A 9,478-nucleotide genomic window follows, 5' to 3' on the forward strand; every position below is an offset into this window, starting at 1 on the left:
TATAAAAGTTTGAATGCTTTAAACCATTTTTTAGCTTACCTTTAACATCCATCAGTAAACTGATGGATGTTAAACCTATACCTATACCTGTATATATATATATATATATATATTTAATTCTATTAGTATAAACCACCTACAGAATATTAAGATAAAACATATCTTAACTTAATTTTACCATGAAAGTACTTTTTCAGGATCCTGCATCCTCAGTCATGATTGAAATATTTTTAACTGCATATTAAAAATTTTAAATAATGAAATTTGTGTGTTAATTTATTATATGAGTGCTGCTAACTATTGCAGTTTTTATAAATAAAACACATTAATTTCAGTAAAATATATATATATATATATATATATATATATATACATATTCACATATGAGTCACAAGAACCTGATTTTAAAAGTGAAATAATAAATATAAAATATAATTCACCTAAGTATTTTTTAATACAGCATATATTGTGCAATATATTGGTATAACTTCATTTTTTAAATAACATATCAGACAAACATCCTCACCATTTTCTATGCCCTTTTGTACCAAGTTTATATTGTTTCTTGCACCAAGTTGTCTGGGATTACTCTGATTTCTTCTTGTAGAGAAGCTTTGGGTTTTTAATGTAACTAGGTCAACCGATGAACACTGACTCTAGATATACCCCCAGAGAAAATAATCACTAAGTGACAAGTCTGGAAAACTTGTTGTTCATGCAACATCTTCTCCTTTGACACTCAATGGCCTGAAAACATCTCTCAAACCAGTGTACGACTGATATAATCAAGCAAATCTTACAAAAATAGATTATTTAATTAATTATATACTTAACTTTATCTTTCTAAACAGCGTGTGATTAACAACATTCAAATAGATCTTAATATAAATAAGTCATTGTACGTACATATGTTTGTTCCATATCTACTCCTAAACCACAGGACTGATTTCAACCAACTTGAGAAAATTATTACTTACTAACTGAACAAAAATGCTGCGAGTGTTAAACATTCCTACAACAACTGCTGTGGGATTAGTGAGGGGGTTTTTTATAATGTTTAAAACATTATAAAAGGTTAAAAATCTGCAACATTTGGGAATATTCTAGAATATTTTCAAATACTTTTACATTTTGGAAATTTTTAGAATATTATATAAGTTTTTTGAACATTTTGGAGCATTCTACATCATTCTTGAATATTTTTTAATATTAGTGCATTTTGGAACAAGAAGGAAAGACAAAAAATATTATTTACAGCCAAGCAATGGATTAGTAAAGTTGTTGCACCCTTGAACTCTGTTGTGTTGTAAATTGAAAGCTGTATTTATTTGAATGTATATTGCACATTTGTACAAATTTGTACGGTTACATTAGTTATTTATATATTGTACGTTTGTAAGAGTATTAAGTGTCTTCAACAAGAAGGAATCCAAAGGAGATTTATGTTTGTTGTGGAAAGTTAGTGACAATTTTTCTAAAAAAGAAATGGACAGGCCTCTGAAGAAATGGTGACCCTGAGCAACGCCAAGTGTATAACCTAATACTGTAATAAAGACTCTGATAACAATTAATTAGCTCCAAAAGCTTTAAAAAAATCAAATTCTATTAATCTGAAAGAATTGTTTTATTTTTAGTAATATGGAAATTTAAAGATAATTATGGCTCAAAAGTAATGTAAAATTTAAACACAATTAAGTTTTTATGAAATAACATCTTTATAATAATTTTTGACAGACTCATTTCACTTTTAAATAAGCAAAAAGTGCTGGGTGATGAAATTATTTTAAGTTACATCTAACTTTTTTACTTTCATGACTGTTACAAAATAGAACAGAGAAAATAAACTGCTATCAGCCAAAAAAAAGTGATAACCCTAGAGGTTTTTTAATTATCCACATTTTCAAGTCTCAATGATGAAACATTAAAATGTTGATTACATAATTCTTTATAAATGCATAAATTAATGTATACTTAGAATAAATGTATTCTGAATCATTATAAATTCCATAGTAAAGTAGTTTGAAATTGGGTACTGAAAAATATCAAACAAAAAAAATTAAACATTATACTACACCAATCTCTGCGGCAGATGGGTAGTTTTTTCATTCAGAGTTTCTAGGTTTGACATCCAGTCGTGGCTATCATACACTATAAAAAAATGGCTTATTCATACACTATAAAAATTTCATTTCACTACCATTGACGGCAGCTGTTAAAGAGTGCCAGTCAGAATAAAACATTGATACAAGACTTTATATAGACTTTAAGACTTTATATAGAGTATAGAGGCATTAATTGCTATTGAGCTTTCTCTTCTTCCAAGTCAGTTGTAGACATTCAAAACATCTATTCATTGTAACAAGGTAACAGATTGTAGACGTTTAATAACTGTCAAAAAAACCACACTCAAGCATTATGAAACATACAAACACACAGTAATATACTAAGCGAACAGCAAAAATTTTAATCTATGTGTATTTTTTTAACGCATCCTAAATAAATATTTAAATAGTTAAGAAATTGCTGATGCCAGAGTGGAAAATAGCAGCACCAGTCGGAGGAGATATTCACAGAAGTTAGTGAAACCATTATGTTGTGGTTAAATTTAAATAAATTTGGTTTGGTTGTTATTCAAAATAAATGGTATGCACGATTCTCACTTTTGACTAGCAGTGACAAAAATGTCAGGAACCTAATTATGTTTGGTGTGTGAGCGACAAAATTAGTTTACAATACTTGTTAAAGAATTCATTTTAAAGTATAGCAGGATTAATATTTCACTTTCATTTAAAAAAAATAAATTTTGCATAACAATAAATCATACCTTTTAAAAAAAATAGTAAGTTGTATTTAAATGAAAGTTAGCTGATCGGCTTAAATTTTCTATGTCAGAGTTTTTTTACAGCATGACATCTTTATAATTCCATTCTAAGCAAAAAACACAATTTTAGTGTTGAAAAACCTTGAAAGGTTGTATGTACATAGATATGACTTTACGTATATGTAAATCGGTCTATTTTTACTTGATCTCTCCAGACTGAATGGACCAATTCTGATGAAATTTGGCACAATGATTGCTCTGCAGCCCACATACAGAATATTGATGCTATTTAATAACATAAAAGATATGCATAAAGAATTAATTGCATAAAAAGTAATATAATTTAATTTTTGTTACAACACCAGTCTGAGGGTGGTCTTTTAAAACCCATCATAATAAATTTAAATAAAATAAAATTTTTATTTAAAAAAAAGAATATAACAAATTTTTTAAAAAAATAATTTTTTTCCAATTCTTACTTTAATTTAGGTTTTTAAAACGGTCGGTGCCAAATTAAAAATCATCACCGATAATTTATTGATTCTTAATCTACTGTCGATTTAAAATAAGTCTAAATTTAAAAAAAATTTAATCGACAAAGAAAAATCTGTTCATTGTTATGCAACCATAATCCAAAGGATATATTGGAGCAACACCAAATGACATGAGGTATACGTGCTTTAAAATTAATAGCCGCAAATGTGAACAATAACATTTAATTTATATTTAAAAATTAAAAAATACACAAAAGCTCATTTAATTATAATATTTTAATATAATATATTATACTTATTGTAATACAGATAAAATTGAATACTTACATATTTTAACAAAATAGATAGATATACACACAAAAAAACAACTGAACTGAACTGCACAATTAATTACGATTAATTTTACATAAACAATAAATTAATAGTCGCTACATTTTTACAATATATAAGATAGACATTAAAAAAACAAACACTGAAGTTAAAAGTATTTTTATACCACACACTTAAAAAAAAATAAATTATATCAAACGCTATATAATTATTCATAAAAAGGAGCATTAAAAATTATTTTAAATGTAGGTAATTATTTATTACAAATAATAAATAAAACATTCAAAAACGACAAGAAATATTTAAAGAATTTGTCTTAACTTATACGAATTATAGAATTCAACAAAATAATTATTTGGAACGTAGTATTAATAAAGTTATGTTATCAAAATCTGAAAACAAATGAATGTAATAAAGCCTATTAATAAAAATAATAATAAAAAATGAAAAGATATCACAATCGTTATCATAATTCAAATAACTATAACTGTAAGGCATTTACTCCGCAATTGTCTTATAGATAAAATTATTACACATAATATATATATATATATATATATATACACACGAGAAACTAAGTGTAATTGTATTATTTTGTTCCAGTGAACCATGAAAACATAAATAAATAAGCCAATTTTTTATTATTAATCATAGTCTGAACATGGAGTTAATAAAGAAAAGAATAATTGTCTACTTTTTTATTATTACATTAATAAAATAAAATTATATTAATATTATATAATTAAATCTAAATCTGTCACAACCTATTACACAAAATAGAAAAAAAAATAAGTGAAATAAAAATAATTTCTCCGTAAAAACTATTAACTTTCAAAATTACACATAATTTTTTTTTTTGGTGGTAAATTTATTTATAAAATTTTATTTGGTGTTATACTTTTCAAATACAGAGTGTTCAAAAAGTGACGCAAACCTTATGGTAGAATGTTTCCATTTTTTGTTGCAATTTTAATCGAGGAAAAATGGGTTACACAATGCAGCTCAGAATATTCATAGTCTCCCAACACATTAGATGTTATGCCCAGACCCAGAATTCCTTCACGGAAAAGTACGGAGTGGATTCGCTAAACAAGTCCTCCACCAAGTGGCTGTACGATAAGTTCCAAGAGACAAGAAAGACGACAGATGGAACCAAAAGCTGTTGACCGAAAACGCCAACACCAGAACAGTTGATCGACATGCAAGCTGCATATTCTGTTAGTCACGAGAAGTATGTGCAATGCCTATATTGTCGGTCTGGTTTCACTGTCGGTAGTGCCCATATGGCATCACGCAAGTGTTTAAAGTTACATCCGTACAGAATTCGTGTTGTTCACAAGTTACCTGCAGACACTTGAAAACGTGTAACTTAGTGTCAGCAGCTCATGTCAACTGTATATGCCGGATGGGGACGAATCCGACCGGTTTTGGTCTGACGAGTTACTGCGATTCCTCAACAAACATTACAACACGTGTTTCAGAGCATGCAACATCGTATAGGAATATGTGAATCGCATAATGGAGGTCACTTTCAACAACTATTGTAACTTGCTCATTTTTCTATAAGGTTATGTCACTTTTTGAACACCTGTATTTATAGTTTTAAACAACACCATCTCACGGAGAAAAGCATAATTAATCCATTACGTATTTCAAAAATAGATCAATTAATACTTCTTTCAGATCAATATATGACATCTGATTATATATAAAATTCCAGTCATTCATGCAAAAATTAATCTACTAAAATTTTGAACGAACACAGTTTTTATACCTGAAAATAATATAGGACAATTGCCGTTACAAAATGTTTCATTTCAAAATGGTGACAGTAACAAACAGATTATGTTCCTTGGTGATATTCAACTTTATTATGGTCAAACCATCGGTCAATTGAATTCAGAGACAACATCCAGTATTTGAAATTAAATTCTCTACAAAAAAAGTCTCAGCTTTTTTTGATACCTCTTTCAGTTATTAAGAAAAGCAGCGTAGCTTTAAAGATGCAACGGGGTATGATGTGGCAGCTCAACCAAGACAGCCGCTGCCATTGTTACTGTGTGTACATCAAGGCTGGCTGCACCTGCCAAAAAACAAAATAAAAAGTGACGAACAAAGTTCCCCCCCTCTTGAAGAGTTCTAGCGCCAGATAGAATTTTTTTAGGGCCGAGGGGGCAAAAATGGATTTCTCATGAATAACACAATAAATCATAATTAATCCATTTTTTCTAAACTAGAACAATTCCTGACAAAACTTTTTTGGAGCAATTTTTTAAGATCAGATGGGACTGTGTTATAACACTTAAGTATTACTCTCTTTTTAACCCGTTGAAAAATTCATACTTTCACGCTTATTATTCATAAATATTTTTTTTAGCAAAGATAACAAGCCTTGGAACACAACGGCATTTCAACTAAAAGTTTTAGCCTTTCAGTTTTTGACAATTTGCGCTCAACTTTCTACCTCTGACAGGGGTATGGCAGTTTAAACATTTTTTGGGACTTACAGCCTCTTGTAAGTAACAATATGTAAAGGTAATATTTAAACGTAAAAGACTAATAAAAAATCTTACCTGTATATCTATAATTACAATAAAGTTTTTACGGCAGATTCTGATAGGAAATTCTCTGGTATATGAAATGCAGAAGGTCCCGTTAAGTTTAAAGATCTCGTTGAAAAGTTATTAATAATCAAAAAATATTAATTTTTTGTGAAACATATACTATTTTTTCTCTTTCATTGTAAAGAGAGAACCAAAGTTAAAAATTTAAAAAGAATTTTATTATCTTTAACTTTCTAATCTATAGATTTATTTGTAAAATCAATACTTTTATCCGCCTGACAAATATAACTAGAACAGCTATATTAAAGGGGAAAGTGCAGTGATCATTGTTAAAAATGTTGGTTTCTTTGCAAACCTTTGTTTTAGGGCCCAACCAGATCATCCAGATCAAAAAGCATATCTATGTATGTGAATACACATTTGGGTCACACCGCTTTTGGCCTTACATCTCAAAAGTTTATATTTCATATATCAAGAAATGTCCACAATTTTTCTAAATTATAAACCCGGACCTGAAATGCAGAGAAGTTTTTAGAAAATTTTCTGTTTCTAATTTTGGTCTTTTTTGAAGAGGATGTTAGATTTGGAGAAAACTTTACTAAGAAAAACCTTAAACATATTTTAATAAAACCGGTATATATATATATGTATACAGACCTATTTTTAGGAAAATTTTTCTTAAAATTTATTACCCACCTCTAAAAAAATATATATTCGGTTTTTGTTTTTTTGCTGTCTTTTACTTTTTATTAGCTAGCAGACCCGGCAATGCTTCAGTATTGCTAGATTTGAGTATAGATATATATATATATATTAAATGAACACAATTGAAACGTTGATAACACATTAAAAAACTGAACATTACGGAACTTTAAAAATTTAACCTTTAACTTTATGTAAATAAATTCTATTGTCAAAACAGCACTATCCATCGGATTTAATTCAAACTACTTTCTAAACACCATATCGGTTCAAAATACGCTCCTAACTTTCTTTCTGGTGGTCAGATCGAGGATTTCAATAGCACCTTCTGCTGTCAACGCGGACCATTTTGTCAAAAACCGCGCGTAAATCGGTCCGGCGGATACACATACGAAAATTGCCTTTTGTATATATATATAAAGAAAGGCTATATTTTTTTGTCGGTTTCGTAAATATCTTGACACCGGCCCCACCTAGCGGGTCCATTTTTCACAAAAATATTTCTTTTCGCATAACTAATACGTATTCTGAATACGAGCCAAAATAGACCGTAAATTCAATTTATCCAAATATCTCGACCCCGGCGCCATCTGGCGGATCCATTATTGTGCGTAATCTGTATATGAGCCAAATCGAACCGTAAATACAATTTTTCCAAATATATCGACCCCAGCGCCACCTAGCGGGTCTAAACCGATTCAGAAACCTTCGCGGGCGTGCGCACAACACGCCAAAGTTTCATCGCAATCGGATGAACGGTACCGAAACGCGTACGGACAAACAAACAAACATTCATTTTTTTGATCGCGAAACATTTTGGTTTTCGGATTTCAACGGAAAATATCTATTTTGACCATCCTTGAATCCATTTTGACCGGTTTCGTCGTGACGTCTGTACGTAAGTATGTATCTCTCATAACTCAAACACGATTAGCCGTAGAATGTTGAAATTTTGGATTTAGGGCTGTTGTAACATCTAGTTGTGCCCCTCCCGTTTTTATTGCGATCCACTGGAGCAAAAGTTTCCAAAAAAGCCCAAAATCAAAAAAATTTGAATTTTGTACTTTTTCTTAACCGTAGTAATAAGCCCTCATCGAGATCTTTTCAAAGATATATCATACGCGGTATATTTTTATCGGTTCCAGAGTTATAACCGAATAAAATTTTAATCGATGAACTATTTTGATCGAACAAGAGGAAGGCACATCGATTTGAATCGGACTTCATCTCCTTTTTTTAACTTTTTTTTTTAAGTTAAATATATTGATGTATTAATAATTACTAATCTCTGTAAAAAGAGTTTTATAATAAATAATTATTCAATAATAACAATAAAAAAAGGAAAAAAAATATGTTATTAATCAAATAAATTTTATATTCTTTTCGATTAAAAAAAAAATCTGGATATGTAATTTAATAGACGAACAAAGAAGTCATGTGCTGTCCACATCAGATTTTTATTTAAAAAATTGAAAAATATATTGATTTTTTTCCAAAATACCGATGACTGATTTTGTTGAATTACTCAAGCCCTTCTTCAGTTGCTTAAACTACATGCCAAACATGCATAAATGAACTTTTTTGTAAACATTTTTTCTTTTTAACTTCAACAAGATTTTTCAAACTTTGTGTAATTTGCCTACGAAAATAGAGATTTTCATAGGTGTTGTAATCGCAAAAAAAATTTATACGGTTATAGGTTTTTAATTACCGAGTTTATCTGCCTATCAACTCACGGTATTTTAGGAGATCATGTAACCCCTCCGTATTTTTTCCCTACATCCCCGAACCGGACATCCGATTAAGTATACTCGGCTCGGGAACTATCTTTGCGACCCTAAGCGGGCCTCCCCCTCGCCGGTTATCAATCCGGCACGGCAGGATCTTTTAATCGCCTGTGCCGCTAATCTTCGACGGAAGAAACCAGGCCCGGCTACGACAGGCCCCCTCCATACAACGTATATAGCGATCACGATAAGCTTGTTAAAAAACATATTTCTGTTTTTATTTATTTATTTTTGCTTATTTAAGGATTGCTTTTCTTCATCAGTTCATGAGAATTATTTATTTTGAAATACTGGTTGTTAAAGACAACGGGGCGATGACGCATCTTTGGTTTTCGGAGTGATGAATCGCACGCTAAGCGTGGAACATGTTATTCTTACATTACAAATAACTTCGCAATTCCGCATCCTACTATTTGTTTACGTTTGAATCGCTAAATTTTTGTCTTGTCTATCATTTTATCGAATCGATACGGCGTTTTCTTTAGTTATTACATTTTGTTTTGATTTTACCGTTTTTATAAAATCGTTATTTTATAAACGTTCAATTTCTACGACTATATGCTCAGTCAATTTATATGTTAGTAAAGTAAGTTTATTTTGCGATACCCGTGCAATATATTTAAAAGTATTAACTTTGTTTTACTGAAGCGTAAAAATTTATTATAATGTAGAATATTGAAAAACCAATGACGTTTGAAGAATCGCATTGCATTTTAAAATACGAAGATAATATTTCACAAGCGACTGCCGTCGACGCAACTTATATTCCAAAACTTTTAT

The 9,478-nt window shown here is 29.8% G+C and overlaps 1 protein-coding gene across 1 annotated transcript in view; it reads right to left on the reverse strand.

The window, feature by feature from the left end:
- Window positions 1-3,769, reverse strand: part of LOC142333763 (uncharacterized) — a 148,785-nt gene extending 145,016 nt beyond the window's left edge. Inside the window, exon 1 of the mRNA XM_075381255.1 lies at window positions 3,643-3,769. Coding sequence (XP_075237370.1) covers window positions 3,643-3,644 — 2 coding nt within the window. The 5' untranslated portion in view covers window positions 3,645-3,769. The remainder of the gene's footprint in view (window positions 1-3,642) is intronic.
- Between the last annotated feature and the right edge of the window lie 5,709 nt (window positions 3,770-9,478).

The sequence above is a fragment of the Lycorma delicatula genome, chromosome 13 (assembly GCF_047948215.1).
Source record: "Lycorma delicatula isolate Av1 chromosome 13, ASM4794821v1, whole genome shotgun sequence".
Classification (NCBI taxonomy): Eukaryota; Metazoa; Arthropoda; class Insecta; order Hemiptera; family Fulgoridae; genus Lycorma; species Lycorma delicatula.